The 19,259-nt window shown below is 42.7% G+C and overlaps 1 protein-coding gene across 7 annotated transcripts in view; it reads right to left on the bottom strand.

The window, feature by feature from the left end:
* LOC105467566 (EF-hand calcium binding domain 11) overlaps window positions 1–19,259 on the bottom strand; it is a 161,107-nt gene that overhangs the window by 62,711 nt on the left and 79,137 nt on the right. For 3 of the 7 annotated variants that reach the window (XM_011717260.3, XM_011717259.3, XM_011717258.3), the window contains exon 6: window positions 1,615–4,440. The exons of 2 other annotated variants lie outside the window; for them this stretch is intronic. In XM_011717260.3, the coding sequence (XP_011715562.2) occupies window positions 4,278–4,440 (163 nt within the window). In that variant the 3' untranslated portion in view covers window positions 1,615–4,277. Of the gene's footprint in view, window positions 1–1,614; window positions 4,441–7,209; window positions 8,804–19,259 lie in introns of those variants that run through there. 2 more of the 7 variants (XM_071099727.1, XM_011717264.3) reach the window with 2 other exon arrangements.

Here is a 19,259-nt window from a genome sequence, read left to right as displayed (position 1 = left end):
CTATAAGTTCTGAATTACAGCCTAGACAGGAAAAGTTTGCAGTCTGGTGTGCAGAGAGAAAATGATATCCTTTTATTCTAATACTTGATGATTTTTTTACTACTGCATCTCATTATCTTATACAAGAGAATAAAAAGAAAGGAGGCCCTAGAAATAATAAAGTAGAAACCAGAAATTCTGATATCCAGCTTCTACTTGTGGAGAAGAAACTAAATAAATAACTTGGATCACAGATGCTTTCAGAAAACATCTAAGTTAGCAAACAGAATCTAATGGTACAGGCTGTGGCAGTTTTAAATGATGTCCACAAACGCTTTGATGTTCCTCCCTTCAAGAGTGGAGCCCGAGAGCCTTCCCCCTAAATGTGGGCACTGGGTGGGGGCTACATCTAGGCTCTGCCTCTCCTGGCTCTCTTGCCACGTAGTGAAGACACTCAAGCAGCCCTGAGGACAGGGCCATGTGGTAAGAAACTGAGGCCTCCTGCAGACAGGCACTAACTTGCCAGGCATCTGAGTGAGCCACCTCAGAAGCCTTCAGATGACCAATACCTTGACTGTAACTTCATGAGAGGACATGAACCAGGATGACCCAGCAAAGCCACTCCCAGATTCCTGACCCACAGATCCTGGAGAGACACTAAATGTTTGTTGTTTTAATCAGCTGAGTGTCAGGGAAATTTGTTACTTGGCCACAGATAACTAAAATGCAGGTCAACAGGCCAATAGGCTATGACTGACGAAGGGTTTTTTTGTTTTGTTTTTACACAAGGTCTCACTCTGTTGCCCAGAGTGCAGTGGCGTGATCATGGCTCATTGTAGTCTCAACTTCCTGGGCTCAGGTAATCCTCCCACCCCAGCCTCCCAGGTAGCTGGGACCACAGGTGTGCACCACCACACCCAGCTAATTTTTTTGTTGTTGTTTTTTGGAGAGGCAGGGTCTCCCTGTGTTGCCCAGGCTGGTCTCCAACTTCTAAGCTCAAGCGGTCTGCCTGCCTTGGCCTCCCACTTGAGCCACTGCGCCTGGCCAATGATGAGGTTTTTGTATTCAGGATAGCATAGTTTTCTTAGATAAAAAATAATTCTCTTAATTGCTTTCTCTGGAGCACAGAAATACGATATACATAAGTGTGGGTGGTGACAAGACACCAAAAGTTCACACTAGTTCTTTACTCAGCACTTCACGTCCCTCACCCCAAAGAAAGAAACTCTAGCTTAAAATACTAGAATTATATGACTCGAAAAAGACTGGTGGATTGTGACTTATTATGAAACAATTTAAAGGCCAGGCGTGGTGGCTCAAGCCTGTAATCCCAGCACTTTGGGAGGCCAAGACGGGCGGATCACGAGGTCAGGAGATCGAGATCATCCTGGCTAACACAGTGAAACCCCGTCTCTACTAAAAAAATACAAAAAACTAGCTGGGCGAGGTGGCGGGCGCCTGTAGTCCCAGCTACTCAGGAGGCTGAGGCAGGAGAATGGCGTAAACCTGGGAGGTGGAGCTTGCAGTGAGCCAAGATGCAGTCACTGCACTCCAGCCTGGGTGACAGAGCGAGACTCCGTCGTCTCAAAAAAAAAAAAAAAAAAAAAAAAAGAAACAATTTAAAATAAGGCCTATGGCAAAGCAGCTAATAATGAAAGCAAATATCTTATCACAAAATTGTAAAAATCGGGCAAATAAAGCAGAGTAATCCCTAGCCAAAATTATTAGATAACAATGAGCTCTGAATTTCATCACGTGTGGTGGTTTGAGCACTTACATAATTTCATTTATTTAAAACTATAACTTGCTATGGGTGATGTGAATTAGTCTTCAAAGGTCCAAGGTGTTAGATCTGCAAACAGAAGAAAGGGCATTTTCCTCTCATTTATTATTTATTACTTTTCTCTAGAGTTAAATTCTCTTATTCACAAATATTTCTTGTATATCTAATTTCTGCCAGAATTAGAATGGGAATGAAATGGCAGAAACTATAGTTGCCTCCTCAAGGAACTCGCAGAGGAGACTCGCATTTCTCACATGAGCATGACCTGCGGGGGAATTTTACAATAGGAATGTATAGGCCCATTTCTAGAAACTAGAAACTCAAATGCCAATGGCGAGGGAATAGGACCTGGAGATCTCTGTTTCTGATGCTCAGTCAGTGTGGAGAGCCACCAGGGTGGGCAATACTACAACACAGTCCATTTACTCTGTCATCAAATATTTACGGAGCACCTGAGCTGCACCGGAGGCGCTAGGTGCCAGGGGTGCCACTGTATGCCAAAAACCAGGTAACCTGAGGTTAGGAGGAGAGTCAGACACGTGAAGGGAGAGGTGAGGCTGTTCCATCATAGGCAGAAGAAACAGGGAGAGGAGGGCGCATGAGGAACACGCTGATCACGTCTGCCAATGTGGAGTCATACCATGCAGTAGGCTTGATTAGTGAAAGACAGAATACATAGTATAGCCATGCATTCTGAGCTTTTTTATTTGAATGAGACCAAATTGGCCCTCTGTTACAGTCTTCTCACTTCATTGCTGAAAACTCTAGATGTTGACCTCCTCACAGTCAAGCCCCAAAGGAGGGAATAGAACTGAGGTCCTATGACTCTGGTTCTAATGTACTTTTTCCTTTATTGGCTCCTTTGAGGACTAAAAGATGTCTTCAGGGCCGGGTGCAGTGGCTCACACCTGTAATCCCAGCACTTTGGGAGGCCAAGGCAGGTGGATCACCTGAGGTCAGGAGTTTGAGACCAGCCTGGCCAACATGGTGAAACTCCATCTCTACTAAAAATACAAAAATTAACTGGGTGTGGTGGTGGGCACCTGTAATCCCAGCTACTTGGGAGGCTGAAGCAGAAGAATCACTTGAACCCAGGAGGCAGAGGTTGCAGTGAGCTGAGATGGCACCATTGCACTCCAGCCTAGGTGACAAGAGTGAAAACTCCATCCCAAAACAAACAAACAAGCAAACAAACAAACAAACAGTCTTCAGGAACCAGAACAAGGCCAAAGTGCATTTCTCAACCATTCTAAAAAGCTTGTGTTGTTACTATAGGCATACTACCTCACATGCTGTCAATCTGGTGTGTTTTCGAAAAGATATAATCAACCAAGAAAAAGTAAGGTAGATGTGAAAAATGTCTTTGAAGCTATTTCAGTTGCTACTGTTAGAAAATGTTTGAATTTCAACTCTACTAGGCATAAAATAAGCTTATAGAAAACACTAGTTTTGGAATCTGAATCAATGACCCAGAAATAAATCTTGGAGAGGGATAAGTGAAATTCTGAAAGAGTGGAATCAAAGAATATCAAAGTATTATTTCCAAATGGTTTGTAAAAATAATGTTTCTGGGTTACAATGTGAAAACATTTTAAATCTCCAGGTATTAATAATATACTAGCATTTTGTAACATAATGCTAGCCAGTTAAGGAGTAAATTTCATTCGAAGGGGTTTATTACTTGAAGTGACTGAAGGATTTTATTTTACAGTCTCCCCAGTAACAAAAACTCTTCTCCATTTTCAGGGCCTTTGCCATCTGGTACCCACTTCCACCACTTTTCTGAAGTCACTCAAAGGTCAACATTTTGTCCTTGTCCTAAACAAAACCAAACTCAGACCTCTTATTTCTTAACTTTTCTGTTCTTCCTGTCATCTTGAAACACTGTCTTCTCTTTGCTTCCATGAAACTGTAAGTTCCCGGTTCTCCTCTGACATTCCTTTTCTGGCTTTCCTCCTACCCACTGACATCCTCTAAAGCCACCGCCTATTACACTTCTCTTTCTAACCGTCCATTTATACTAATATGACACCTTGATTCCCTACTCACCTAGGCTCTCCGTCCTTGGAACTAACCTTGACAATTCTTTTCACATTGCTTCCCAATATCCAGTAAGCTACTGAGGCTACCTGATTCTGTGTTAAGATTTGACCTTCCCTTTCTAAGATTTGACTTAGCCTTCATATGTCTACCTCCTTTACCCTAGAAACAAGACCTCATCACTTAAGCCTCGGTCAGTTACTTAGTTCTCTGGTATCTGCTGCAGCCTGCAAACTGATGAAGACCTTTCTTACCATGTCCCTTCCTTGCCCAAGAATCAGTACATGCCCTGCTTGCTGAATCCAATCCCAGTGGCCCTTACCTGCAATGTCATTCCCCTTTGCATGTTGCTATGGTTTAACTGTGTACCCCATATTTCATGTGTTGGAAACTTGATCCCCATATTCCTAAACTGATGAGAAATGTGGTCTTTGGGAGGTAACTGGGATTACATAAGATAACCTGGGTGGGGCCCTCATGAGAGGACTGTTGGCTTTATAAAAAGAGGAAGAGAGACCTGAGCTGACATACATGCTCTTGCCATCTCTCCATGTGATGCCTTCTGCCATGTTACGATGCAGCGAGATGGTCCTCCCCAGATGCTGGTACCATGTTCTCGGACTTCCCAGCCTCTAGAACTGTGAGAAATAAATTTCTTTTCTTTATACATTGCCAAGTCTCAGGTATTCAGTTATAGCAACAAAAAATAGACACAGACACAGACCAAATTTAATTCTCTGTCCAAAATTCAACATGAAATTCCTTCTTGGATGAATCTTTCCTTACCTAATCTCCTTCCACAGTGAATTTTAGTTTCCTCAGCAGTCACATCTGGATCACACTCTCTCACACTCACTGCAGCTAAAAGCCAGTTCTTATAGAAACCATGGTATTGCAGGATCAGCAGAAGGGTCTCCATAAATGTTTGCTAAATTGAATTGAATTATATTGCAGCGTTGCCAAAATTCACTTTTAATTATATAAAGATGGAAAGAAAATAGAAAGCACATCCTGTTTCAACTGTAACAGTTATTATTTTAATTTCTTAAACAGTAACAATGGAAACAGATACTAAAAGCATTTTTTTTTATTAGAAAAATCACTGGAACAAAATCTTTTAAACATTTTTGTTAGTTTTCTTTCCTCTAACACTTGTGATATATTTTATCACTCTGAATATAGAGGGGATTTTTGGCATCTGAGGAGCTGAGGATTGATGGCAATGGGCAGTCTCACACACGTGAAGGATGAATTGTGTCCAGAAAACTGTGGGTCAGAGAGATATCTTCCAAATGGGAAATGAATTCTGACAGAAAGCTCCCTGGTGGGAAATGAAGGATGACTTTGAAAAGCTAGTAATCATGATCAAATTTTAGTTGTGTTGACTAGTCTGAAATACACACTGCAACTACAATACATAAGTTGTTCTGAAAAGAACTTAATTATGCAGAAGAGGAACAAAAGATCTCATAAAATTTGAGCATTCACATCATCAAACATGTTAATGTCACAGATAACAAGTCTGTCTTACAAAATAACTGATGTCAGAGAGCACTTTAGCAGGTTTCTAAACCTTACCTCCTGGAGAAGGTAAGAAAAAGTGAGCTCTGGGTTAGGTAAAACTAGCAGGAAGCTGCTATAAGAAGATAGAGTGTTCAAAATCGTAAGTAAAATTAAAATTACATGTATGCACTTACATCTAATTTCCTCTGCATTGTTTCTTTCTACGTATATGTGAAATGTTTCCATACATTTAGTAAGCATTTAATGTGCATCTTCTATATGCCAAGCACTATCCAAAGCTCCAGGTAGCTGATGATCTCTGCCCAAAAGGAATTCACAGCCAACTAGGGGAGTTCACAGACTTAGTAGAAAAAAAAAAAAAAAAAGAGTAAAGGACAGGAAATAACTAAAAGGGAGGAAATAATATGAAATGGAAAATTTTAGGCTTAATCCTAAATTTATTAAACTAAGAATAATCCAACAACTCAGTGTTAAAGAAAGTCAGCTAAGAACTCTGCCAACTTGACGACAGATTCAGTTTTCTGAAATTCTCATGTCTGAATGGGTCAAGCTAAAAGACAATAGAGAGTAATAGTTCTGAACATATTAAGATGCCGCAAAATAATGACTATAGATCGGCGGTGTACAATCTTTTGGTTTCCCTGGGTCACACTAGTCCAAGAATTGTCTTGGACTACACAGAAAATACACTAACACTAACAATACACTAACACTAACGGTGCTTGAAAAAATCGCCAAAAAAACTCATAATGTTTTAAGAAACCTTACAAATTTGTGTTGGGCTGCACTTGAGCCTGTCCTGGTCACCAGAGCCGCGGGTGGACAAGCTTGATAGTGATGAAACAACTTTTAGCTGTTTAGCTAAATAAGAAATTGTCCCAATATTTCTTAAGAGTATAATTATTGATACTTTCCTAATATTTTAATTATAATCTAATATTTTAATTGTTTTTGGCAATACTTTCGACATTATAAAAGACATTTAGAATTACATTGTATCACGATAAAACAATTCTGAAAGAATAACAGGAAATCATTACAGAAACTTTGGATAATACACAAGTGGTCTGAAGTGATCTATATGACCAACTCCTAACAATTCTACAGGAAATATTACACAAGAAAGAAAATCTTGGAATTAAGCAACAGGCTCTATAATTTTAAGAAAAATAGAATGAAATTCAATTGCAAAAGCAAACTTGTTTGACCACCTGGGATGTTCTCCCCTTCCTTGCCAACATTTGAGCCTCTCCCATCCTCTGCAGGCTTTCTCCTCTCACCCCAGCAACTGTTCCCCTTTTCTAAACTCATTGTTGGTTTGCTGCTGGCACTAGGCAGTGAATGAACTTCTCCATATCCCCAGCAATGGGGATGCACCCTGAACATGATAAATATTTGTTGAGCATATGCTCATTTTATGTTCATATATCTGTGAATATTAATGAATACAGCTGGTTGAGAAAAAAAGGACCTAGGATGAAAAATTGGCAATGCTACACATTTTGCCTGATTTTGAAGTATTTCTGAAGAATTCAATACAGCCAGTACTACTTAATCAAGTAAAAACTAAAAAAACCATTCCAATATTTTTAATTTTTTATTTATTTATTTATTTTTATTTTTTATTTTTATTTATTTTTGAGACGGAGTCTCGCTCTGCCGCCCAGGCTGGAGTGCAGTGGCCGGATCTCAGCTCACTGCAAGCTCCGCCTCCCGGGTTTACGCCATTCTCCTGCCTCAGCCTCCCGAGTAGCTGGGACTACAGGCGCCCGTCACGTCGCCCGGCTAGTTTTTTGTATTTTTTAGTAGAGACGGGGTTTCACCATGTTAGCCAGGATGGTCTCGATCTCCTGACATCGTGATCCGCCCGTCTCGGCCTCCCAAAGTGCTGGGATTACAGGCTTGAGCCACCGCGCCCGGCTCCAATATTTTTAAAACTGAAAATTCATTTATTCTGAATTTTAAAAACTCTTTAAACTAAGATAGCAAACAAAAGATCATCGAACTTTTCTTTAACAACCCTTATTTGCATCATCTTCCACTTTTCTCAAGCTTATTTATAAAATTATTCTAATATAACCAATGAGGAACACTATTTAATTTTTAAATAACTAGCTCTAAATAGTGCATAATTGTCCTAAACAAACAGGATCTACATCTTTATGGAATTCCATCCCCAATACCCACACACTTAGCCTATTTTAAATGTCCCAGACCCAAGCTCAGATATACTCCCTTTAACACAGGAGTATGTCAGAGGCAAAAATAACTGCATAACCGAGCCATACTAACAAATTAGTGATTATATGAATGAGTGTCATAGGCAAGGCTAGTACAGGAAGCACAAGTTTCAGGAACTGTTGAATGGCCCAATGGTCTACCCTAAAAACAGTTCCTCTCCCATCTGTTTGCTGATGCCCATGTTTCTTTCTCTTTTCCCTTTTCTTTCCTTTTTCCTTTCCTTTTGTTTCCTTCCTTTTTTTTCAGATGGGGTCTCACTCTGTTACACAGAGTACAGTGGAGTACAGTGGTGCAATTATGGTTCACTGCAGCCTTGACCTCCTGGGCTCAACTGATCCTTCCACCTCAGCCTCCCAAATAGTAGCTGGGACTACAGGTACACGTCAACATGCCCAGATAATTTTTTGTTTGTTTGTTTGTAGAGACAGGGTTTTTTCATGCTGCCCAGACTAGTCTCGAACTCCTGGCCTCAAGTGATCTACCTGCCTTGGACTCCCAAAGTGCTGGGATTACAGGGATGAATCACAGTGTCCAGCTACATTTCTTTAATATTAAACTAACAGACATAAGACTTAAAATACAAATATCCCTATGTTGCCAGTGTTGTTTGGTGCTTCCCTAGAGCTTGTGCCCATTCTTGGTCTCCAGGGTCCCTGTGATTTGGGAGGGAAGGATCCCACTCACAGCTCCAGAGGTTATACTCCGCCAATCAGCAGGATGCCTTCAGTGACTAGTTCTCAGATTATTAGATGCTCCTGGACCTAATAATTGGCTCAGGGGTGTCCTACAACCTTAGAGAGAAGCCAAGGGCTTGTGACCGTCCTGAGTACAGCAGCACTTTCAGCTCAGGTTGGTGAGGTTACAGGTGTGAGACCGGGAGCCGCTGCAGTCAGTGCTGCATCCTTGGGAGGAGTCAGTCAAGATCATCACCGACACGGTGCAAGGGCAAGGCTGAAAGAACACCAGAGACCTGCGGCCAGGGGCCGGATCAAATTGCACCAAAGGCAATCCCACTTCTGCGTGGTTCTGTTGTGAGAGTCAACAAATTCCTTTTATGACCTAAAGCAGCTGGAGTTACAATCAGCCACACGTTATATCCTGGGAAAAGGCAACAGACTGATTCAAAATTGCATCATAAAGTTCATATAAGTCGTATCTGACAGAGCCTCTCTTGAAATCAGGTGTTGATTTAGAGACTGACATACGAGTCCTGGGCGTCTGAAGAGGGAAGAGATGCTATGGGGAGAGAGAGACACACACACTTTATTTGAAAAGGATGGCTGGAGGTCTAAAAAACATTTATTTTTATTTTTGAGATAGGGTCCAATGCCCAGGCTGGAGTGCAGTGGAACAATCACGGCTCACTATAGCCTCAACCTCCCAGGCTCAAGTGATCCTCCCACCTCGGTCTTCAGAGTAGCTGGGACTACAGGGACCAGATGGGACATGCCACCATGTCTGGCTTATTTCATTTTTTTTGAGATGGAGTCTTACTCTGTTACCCAGCCTGGAGTACGGTGGCGCGATCTCGGCACAGTGCGGCCTCCACCTTCCAGGTTCACATGATTCTCTTGCTTCAGACTCCCAAGTAGATGGGATTACAGGCGCCCACCACCACGCCTGGCTAATTTTTGTATTTTTTAAAAATAGAGATGGGGTTTCACCACATTGGCCAGGCTGGTCTCGAACTCTTGACCTCAAGTGATCTGCCTGTCTCAGTCTCCCAAAGTGTTGGGATTACAGGTGTGAGCCACAATGCCTGGTCTGAGATAGGGTTTTGCTATATTGCCCAGGTTGGTCTAAAACTCCTGAGCTCAAGCGATCCGCCTGCCTCAGCCTTCCAAAGTGCTGGGATTACAGGCATGAGTCACCATGCCTGACCTGACAAAATTTTTAAATATTAGGCTGCAATTTTGTCTGGTCCTGCTTGGCTGTCAGAGGACTTGTGTTTTAAAGGAGATGAAGTTCAATGATAGGATTTTAGACACCGTCAGGGATGGTTGGAAAGACATTTTTGGGCAGGGGCCCTTCTGGGCACCCCTAAATGACACTGTGTGGCAACAGCCCCTTCTGCTCCCTTCAGATCCAAATTGCCCTCACCAATAATAGATTCCCTTCTCCAAGCCCCAATTACACGCATGGTCAGGGCCATACAGTAGAACCTGTTGCTCCCCTGCTTTAAATTCCTAAAGTCAGACCCCATGCCTTTCAGGGTCTACCCCCACAGCGTGGCCTGTGAGGCCTGTGGGACAAAGCTGCCTCCTGCCCTCTCCAAGGCTCCCCTCCAGCACCTGCAGGTTCTCCCTCTTAAGATTCACCAGCAACTTCTCAGAGGCATCGAGTGTTTCCTCCCCAGGGTCTTGCATACCATGCATCTTGCCTAAAATGCGCCCCTAAGCTCTGGGCCTACACCCTTGTCGCTTGGCTGACCCAGCCTTAATCTCCTTGTCCAGGCTGAAACGTGTCTCCCTCAGAGAAGCCACCCCCGCTCCAGCTCAATCAGGCCCCGGGCTATAATCATTCATGATGTTCTTTGGTTTTCTACAACAGCAGGTAGAGAAATGTGTCATTATCTCATTTTAAAAAATGTTTTGTTTATCTACTTTTTTATTTTTATTTTTTTGAGATAGAGTCTCACTCTGTTGCCCAGGCTGGAGTGCAGTGGCACAATCTTGGCCCATTCCAACCTCAGTCTCCTGAGTAGCTGGGATTACAGGTGCCTGCCGCCAAACCCAGCTAATCTTTGTATTTTTAGTGGAGACAGGGTTTCACCATATTGGCCAGGCTGGTCTCGAACTCTTGACCTCAAGTGATCTGTCTTGGCCTCCCAAAGTGTTGGGATTACAGGCGTGAGCCACCGAGCCTGGCCTGATCTTGTTTTTAGTGTAATTATTTACACAAGGTCTATTTTCCTGAGTAGATTATAAAGTGAGTATGAAGCCAGAAACCAGGTGTCCTGCTTCACCACCAGCAAATAGGACCTGAATTGCTGAATGATTCCATGATTTCTGGTCACTACTGGTGCTATACCTTTGTCTTGCTCTTTAGTCAGTGACCCTGCCTTATATATGCATTCCCTACGTTTATTACCATCTGGTGTATAGGTAACCCAAACCTAAAATCAGTCATGGATGACCTCAGCCAATCCCTGGTCCTCCCTAAACCTCACCTCAACCAATGGAGCTTCTGCTGGTGCCATCACCATGTTAATGCGTGGCCTTTTCCAGAATCCAGAAATTTAGAAACAGTATAAGGAAAGAAGTGATGAGAAGTAGGGTGGGCTTTGGAGAGCTAGCCCCAGGGAACAAGCTCCAGTTAGGGCTGTTCTGTCTCCAGGGTGACCCTGCAGCCCCAACACAACTTTGCATGGCCTTAATCTTTTATTTCACTTTATCCTATGTGCTAAATAATCTACCCTTGCTTGACTTAATATGCATTTAAGAAGTATTTTGTTTTAATAATGCAAATGCCTCTGCAAAGATTAAGGAAGTTATCAGTTATGTATATGTTAGTATGAATTAGTTAAATCAAAATACTTCTGTACTAACATCTAACTGAGATCTGCTACGCCGAGGAAATGAGAGTTTTGCTGGGTTGGGGAAACAGGGAGGAGGCAGCTGGTGACTGTGGAGGACACTGGGAACCCTCGTGGCAGGAAGGCACTGGAGTGACCTTAGCACCCAGAAAGGCAGAAGAAAGTTCCCCCTGCTTTTCTTTTGTATCTCAACCCTAACAGGAGCCTTGGACATCAGGGTATGGATGAACCACACTAGGGATTAATGATGCCTCATGGGCAAACCTGGAAAATTAAGTGCCATTCATTACATTGTTGGACACTACATTCCAGGTTCCAGATTCAGCTTCCCAATCATTTGGAAACCAATCCATTCTTAATTGGGGGCTGTACTTCCTTTGTCTCTTCCACAGGGGAAAACCCTGAACTCAGCCCATAATAGGCGTGCAATAAACACCTGTTTAACTGATAGATTAACAGTGTGCAATCTCATCATTAAGTCAAGTGAATATGGTTCCTGAAGAGAGACTGGCAAGACCAGCAGGACTAATCTAAAATAAAGGTTTCTCTTGCTATGATATGGTTTGTAAGTTGGAGTGGTTTGCACTTCAAATTATGTATATTTAAACCACTATTACATACAGGACTATATGGTCCTCAGAAAGAGTTTATAAAGATACAAAACATTCCTATTAAAGGGAAAGATATGTCAATTTTGTATGAAATTCCATCAAATAACAGCATTTACAAGAATACACCAAGATAAAATACTCCGTAGAGTTAAGCACAGAAACTGTAAAACGCTTCTCCTGAAAAGAATGCAACTGGGGGTCCCAGGTCTCTGGAGCACAGAGTGAACACCTGTCTTCAGGGATGTGGCCAGCCTTCTGCACCTAGAGGAGGCCAGCTCTGGCCACCTTTACACTGCAGTTGCTTGTTTTAAGTGCTCTGTATGCCAGATTAAAGTATTTACATTTTCTGTAGCTGAATAAAGACAAATCAGCAAACTAAGGATAAAGACACTTCATATTCTACTTTTGAAGCCCATTTGACATAAAGTGCTGTGACTTCCCTCATAGGGACCAATTATAAATCAGAAGGAAAATGACATACCCTTCGTGAGCATGACACCAAGATACTGTGCAAACTTGCTTTCTTACAGAAACAAATAGGCGCACACTAGGTCTCATTCTAGCATGTTAAAGAAATACAGCTCATCTGTAATTCCAACGCTTTGGAAGGCTGAGGAGGATCACTTGAGCCTAGGAGTTTGAGACCAGCCTGGGTACACGACTGTGTTCCCAGCTACTTGGGAGGCTGAAGCAGGAAGATCACTTGAGCCGAGAAGTTTGAGGCTGCAGTGATGCGTGTTCACACCAGTGCAGTCCAGCCTGGGTGAGAGTGAGACCCTGTCTCAAAACACAAAAACAAAAATAAAAATATCTCTAATGTACTTGGTCCCTCCCCTTCATACTTTAAAAATGTTAAATCTAGCTTATTAGAAAATATTAACCACCTCACTATCAATGATACAGTTTTGCTGAAAAGTAGTGGCATGGAATTCATTTTAAAAAGGAGTAATCAGATCTCAGCAAAATCTAATGTATTGGGGGCTCCTGCCTGGAGGTCACAGAGCTTGACCCACTTGTCCTTATTACATAATGTCTGATCACAACTGTAAGACATTCTCACTTCCATGAGGTTAAAAAAAAATTCTACACACTCATGTAATGTTACCAGAATTAAAGGATTCAATGACAAAGATCTGCCACTGTTAAAAGCATGAGTTATAGAATCCACAGGACCGAGTGTGCGTTCTGGCTGAGAGGCCACGAAAAGTGACTTCGCCTCTTTCTAGGCCCTGCTTCCCCAGCACAAGATGGGGATGGTGACGACGACTACCTTGGGTTGCAGTGAAGAGTAAAAAAGCACAGAAAGCCTTTGGTTTACAGTAGGTGGTAAAAACCTTTAGAGAGTATTATTTATGATGACAGCATCCTAAGAGACCTCACAAATAATCTAGTGTCCTAACTCCCAACAACAACTAGACCACATATCAAGCTCTCTTCCCAAGTGTGATAAGGTCTGGTGAGTTCCCAGAGGCCTTGTTTTGGGATAAGTCGTCAGCAAGGAGCTGCAGTCATTCTCAGGGGACACAAAAAGCACAGGATTCTCCTTAGAGTTTTACCACCTGAGAAAGGCTTGAAGAATCCTTCTTTCTCCTGACCAGATGGAAGACAGAATTACCAAAGGAAATACGGTGGCTTGCTCATTCCTCATGAACAGTGAGGTTGCTGGAGTACACAGAAGATATTCCCAAATGTCTCACATTCCCAGGTAATGCCCCCTCAGCATTATAAACATAGGTGTTTAGCATCTGTTTTCAGAATCGATGAAAATTAACTGTATCTTGAATTAGACATTAAGTTAAAATAATTTTAAGTTAATCTTAGATTAGGAAAATACCAGAGCACTTAGTCTGCAATAATTTCATGATCTATCTACTATGTAAGAAAGGTAAAACCTTGAACATCTCCAGTATTTCTCCCAGGAAGGTAGGTAGATACACCATTTTCCTGTCAGAATTCTTGTTTGATATTACAGGGCTTTTATGGGAAGACACTATCCTCCACTCTACTAAAGCCATATAAGAATCCAACAGATGTTATAGGACTCATAGCAATTCAATAATTCCAATTATAAATGTCCCTAAACTGATCACAAAAATGTATTATGTAATAATTAATACATACAAAAGAACATATGTAACTAATAGGTATATTATGAAGCTTAATAAAAGCAAAACTTGTGAACTCACCCCCAATGTCAGAACTAGAAAACTAACAAGATTATCATAGCTGGCTGGGAGCGGAGGCTCATGCCTGTAATCCCAGCACTTTGGGAGGCCGAGGTAGGCAGATCACAAGGTCAGGAGTTTAAGACCAGCCTGGCCAATATGGTAAAACCCTGTCTCTACTAAAAATACAACAACAACAACAACAACAAAAATTAGTCAGGCATGGTGGCAGGCGCCTGTAGTCCAGCTACTGGGGAGGCTGAGGCAGGAGAATTGCTTGAACCCAGGAGGTGCAGGCTGCAGTGAGCTGAGATCGCACCACTGCACTGCAGTATGGGCAATAGAGGGAGACTCCATCTCAAAAAAAAAAAGATCATAGCTACCACTGTGTTCCTTCTTGATCTGAGCCCTGTGCCACATGCTCTTAAGTACTTTCCTGAACTTTTCATTTCTCATTCTCTTGCTTTTCAATATATTTTTCTTCCAAATATGGATCTTGAAATGTCTATTTTTCAGTTTGGTTAAACCCTGCGGAAGTCTTTTGAGACCTTTATCTCCACGTGGGTCCGAAGTTGGCAGACAGAGTGCAGGAGGGACTAGGCTGAGATGGCTCAGCTGTCACCATGCTTCCCTAACAAGTATTACGTGCTCCACCACCCATCTCCCAAGACAAACTTCTAATGATTCTCTGGTTTCTGCCTATGGAAATCATAAATTTCCCTACATTCTCACTCAATATAGGCATCTGTCTGTATAACTGTTGTCTAAAAGAGGGTAGAGCCTTCTGCCAACCCAGGATGAATCTCTGCACGGTTGTTTCAACGGGAGGACCTGGGGCTGACCATCTCATTGGTGAGGAAGTCTTCCTGCCTGGAGGAGAGGCAGCAACAACCTGGACGCATTCTAGGCAGTTAGCGTGAATCCACTGCAAGTCCTTCCCCAGCTCCTCTTTCTAAACAAGAAAAGAAGCAGAACCTGACTGCCTGGCTGACCATACGATCCGATCAATACATGTGCTACTAATCCCCATAAACTTCCTTCAAGTCCTGTTAAGGATCATGATTTCCTTACTCTTCTTCCAGAAAGCCATGCCTCTGGCAGCATCCCATTCTTGTTGAATAAACTATTAAAAACTGTGAAGGATCTGAAGATGTAGCCTCCTTGCAAGCTGCCACATGCCACAGGCTCACAGATCCTGGCAGAAGACCCAGGACTACTGGGTCAGAAATGAAGGACTTTACTACTCATAGCACAGCAAACAGCAAGAGCATCGGCATGTTTGAGTCAGTCCCTGCCCCAAATTTTCTGGGCTGATGCAGCTGGGCCCAGAGGGATGCCTGCATGTGCAAGTGGCCGCATCACAGAAGAAGAACCTTGAGTTTAAGCAACCAGGAATTAAAAAAAATTTTTTTGAGACAGAGTCTCCCTCTGTTGCCCAGGCTGCAGTGCAATGGCGCCATCTTGGCTCACTGCAAACTTCGCCTCCCGGATTCAAGCGATTCTCCTGCCTCAGCCTCCTGAGTAGCTGGAATTTTTTTTTTTGTATTTTTACTAGAGACAGGGTTTCGCCGTGTTGGCCAGGCTGGTCTTGAACTCCTGACCTCAGGTGATCCGCCCACCGGGGCCTCCCAAAGTGCTGGGATTTCAGGTGTAAACCACAGCGCCCAGCCCAGGATCTTTTTAAATGGTCATTAAGCAAGCCCTTCCGTTGCTCCGGAAGGAGACACTATCTCTGTCTCTGAAGGCTGTTCTCTATAAAAACATCCTTCAAAAGATATTCTGGAAAAAAGGGCAGCGAGTGCCTCACTCATAAACCATGTGGAAATGAGAGAGGCCTGTGCAGAATAGGTTCCCATCGTATGTTATACGTCAATAAAATATTTATTTAAAAATATTTTATTATATGACTGCTTTAATTTTGTCTTGAACACAGAAACATCAGTCATATTTACAGAGCCTCTTGGAGGAATGTGTGACTGTGTGCAGCAAAGGAGTCTTTAAAAGATGGGTGTTTATTAGTTGGCACATATGAGGTTGATAGGTTCAGCCATTCAGAAGTTTTGAGGGAATCTTTCTGGCTTTTTTTTTCTTTTGAGCAGGGACAATACTTTTTCTCTGTAATATGAACTTGAAATTTAATGACTTAAGGACGCTTAAAGAGCTCTTAAAGAAATTTAATTAATGATTGTAAAAGACTTAAAGATCTGCAGTGAGACAGAACTAGAAAAATACTGAAAGTTGTAGCCAGAGTCTATATGGCCAGCCAGTCTCCTGGCATGAGGTAAGCTCATCGTTACAGTGATGCCCCACTTCACATTATCCTACAATTTGCACCTTTTCCTCCCAAATCTGCCAGTTTTCCCATGTTACTAATGTACTGACCTCTCCTTTCTATTACCCAGTAATTTATACCTTTTCTTTAAGTCCATCATATTCCCTGCATTACTAACATACTGACCTCCCCTTGATATTATCCTGCAATTTACACCTTTTCCCCCTGACTCCATCAGATTTCCCATGTCACTGCTAATGTACTGACATCGTACAATCTGTGCTGCATTTCTTGCAATTTGTACTCATTTTTCAGAAAAGGTGGGGAAGAGTTGCATTGTTCCTGTGTCTAGGGTTAAAGGACAGAGACTGCTGAGAGTGGGTTCTCCGGATCCCACTGCAGCCCTATGACGGGGCTCCGATTTGGGAAGGCTAGGCAGTGATTACATATGGTGAGATGGACCCTGAACTGATGGCTAAGTAATTGATAAAAAGGAAGATGTAAATTTTATCATCCATCCCTTTAAGAAAGCTTCAGGGGCTCCAGAGCATGACAAAAAGTCTGTTAACAGCCTAATTTACATTACCATATTCTTTTCCTTTGTGTTCTTATGAAAAAGATGCCTTCTCATATATTAATTCAACAGTTTCTCTCCATTTGTTCTATTGCTATTTTCCATGTTTCCTTCTGGCAGCCTACACTGGGTCTTAAACAATTCACAGTTGATAAGATAAAGGGAGGTAGGGTTAAGAACATTCCAGACCCAGAAAGCCACACATGCAAAGGCACAGAGGTAAGGGTCTAAACCTTTAGAGGAAGCTGAAATACTTCCTCATGGCTAGGGTACAGTGCAAGTAGGAAAGAGTGCCTTGTGCAGGGGTCTGGGTAGGCCTCCACTGACCCGAGGCTTTAAGCAGGGAGAGTACCGTGCTCCTCTTTGAATTCAGAATAACCTCTCTGATGGTAATATGGAAGATATGTCAGAATGCAGATGATGCTGGAGGAATGGAAACAAAGTGGGAGAGTAAGCAATACGCTCATAAGAAAATGAAGGCAGGTAGTATGGGCTGAATTGTGTCCCCTGAAAACTCATATGCTGAAGTCCTAACCACCCAGCACCTCAGAAGGAGACTGTAATTAGAGATAGGGTTGTTAAAGAGGTGATTACATTTAAGTGAAGTCATGCAGGTGGGACCTAATCTGACTGTATCCTTATAAGAAGAGACTGGGAGACAGATAGACACACACACACACACACACACACACACACACACACACACACACACAGGAAAGAATATGTGAAGACACAGAGAAAAGGTAGCCATCTGCAAGCCAAAGAGAAAGAGCTCAGAAGGGACCAAACCTGTTGCTTTCTCAGATTTCTATCCTCCAGAACTGTAAGAAAATAAATTTCTGTTGTTTAAGCCACTGTATTAGTCTGTTCTCACACTAGGATTAGTATGTCACACATAAAGATGTACCTGAGACTGGGTATTTTATAAAAGAGGTTTAATTGACTCACAGTTCCACATGGCTGGGGAGGTCTCATTATCATGGCAGAAGGTGAAGGAGGAGCAAGGCACATCTTACATGGCAGCAGGCAAGAGAACTTGTGCAGGGGAACTCCCGTTTATAAAATCATCAGATCTTGTGAGACTCATTCACTATCATGAGAGCAGCATGGGAAAAACCCACTCCCATAATTCAATTACCTCCCACTGGGTCACTCCCATGATATGAGAGGATTACAGGAGTTCAATTCAAGATGAGATTTGGGTAGGGACACAGCCAAACCATATCATTCTGCCCCTGGCCCCTCCCAAATCTCATGTTCTTACATTTCAAAACCAAACATGCCTTCCCAACAGTCCCCCAAAGTCTTAACCAATTTCATCATTAACTCAAAAGTCCACAGTTCAAAGTCTCATCTGAGACAAGGCAAGTCCCTTCAGCCTAGGAGCCTGTAAAATCAAAAGCAAGTTAGTTACTTCCTACATATAATGGGGGTACAGGCATTGGATAAATACACTCATTCCAAATGGGAGAAATTGGCCAAAACAAAGGGGCTACAGGCCCCATGCAACTCCTAAATCAGTGGGGCAGTCAAATCTTAAAACTCCAAAATGATCTCCTTTGACTCCATGTCTCACATCCAGGACACGCTGATGCAAGAGGTGGGTTCCTACAGCCTTGGGAAGCTTGGCCCTGTGGTTTTGGAGGCTATAGTTCCCCTCCTGGTGGCTTTCACAGGCTGGCATTGAGTGTTTGTGGCTTTTCCAGGTACATAATCCAAGCTGTTAATGGGTCTACCATTCTGGGGTCTGGAGGATGGTGGCCCTTTTCTCACAGCTCCACTAGTCCCAGTGGAGACTCTGCGTGGAGGCTCCAACCCCACATTTCCCTTCTGCATGGCCCTAGCAGAGGTTCTCCATGAGGGCTCCATCCCTGCAGCACACCTGTGCCTGGACATCCAGGCATTTCCATACATCCTCTGAAATCTAGGCAGAGGTTCCCAAACCTTGATTCTTGACTTCTGTGTACCCACAGGCCCAACACTACATGTAAGCCTCCAATGCCTGGGGCTTACACCCTCTGAAGCAATGGTTTGAGAAGTATATTGGCCCGTTTTAGCCATGGCTGGGATGCAGGGCACCAAATCCTGAGACTGCACAAAGAAGCAAGGTCCTGGGCCCAGCCCACAAAACCATTTTTTCCTCCTGGGCCTCTGGGCCTGTATGGGAGGGGCTGGCATAAAGGTCTCTGACATGCCGGAAAACATTTTCCCCATTGTCTTGGTGATTAACATTTGGCTCCTCGTTATTTATGCAAATTTCTGCAACCAGCATGCATTTCTTCCCAGAAAATGGGTTTTTCTTTTCTATTGCATTGTCAGGCTGCAAATTTCCAAATTTTTAAGCTCTGCTTCCCTTTTAAATATAAGTTCCAATTCCAAACCATACCTTTGTGAATGAATAAAATGGAATGCTTTTAGAAGTACTCAAGTCACCTCCTGAATGCTTTGCTGCTTAGAAATTTCTTCCGCCAGATACCCTAAATCATCTCTCTCAAGTTAAAAGTTCCACAGATCTCTGGGACAGGGGCAAAATGC

The sequence above is a fragment of the Macaca nemestrina genome, chromosome 7 (genome assembly GCF_043159975.1).
Source record: "Macaca nemestrina isolate mMacNem1 chromosome 7, mMacNem.hap1, whole genome shotgun sequence".
NCBI classification, from domain to species: Eukaryota; Metazoa; Chordata; class Mammalia; order Primates; family Cercopithecidae; genus Macaca; species Macaca nemestrina.
The sequence above is the reverse complement of the archived record's forward strand: the minus strand, read 5'-3'. Positions and strand labels throughout refer to the sequence as shown.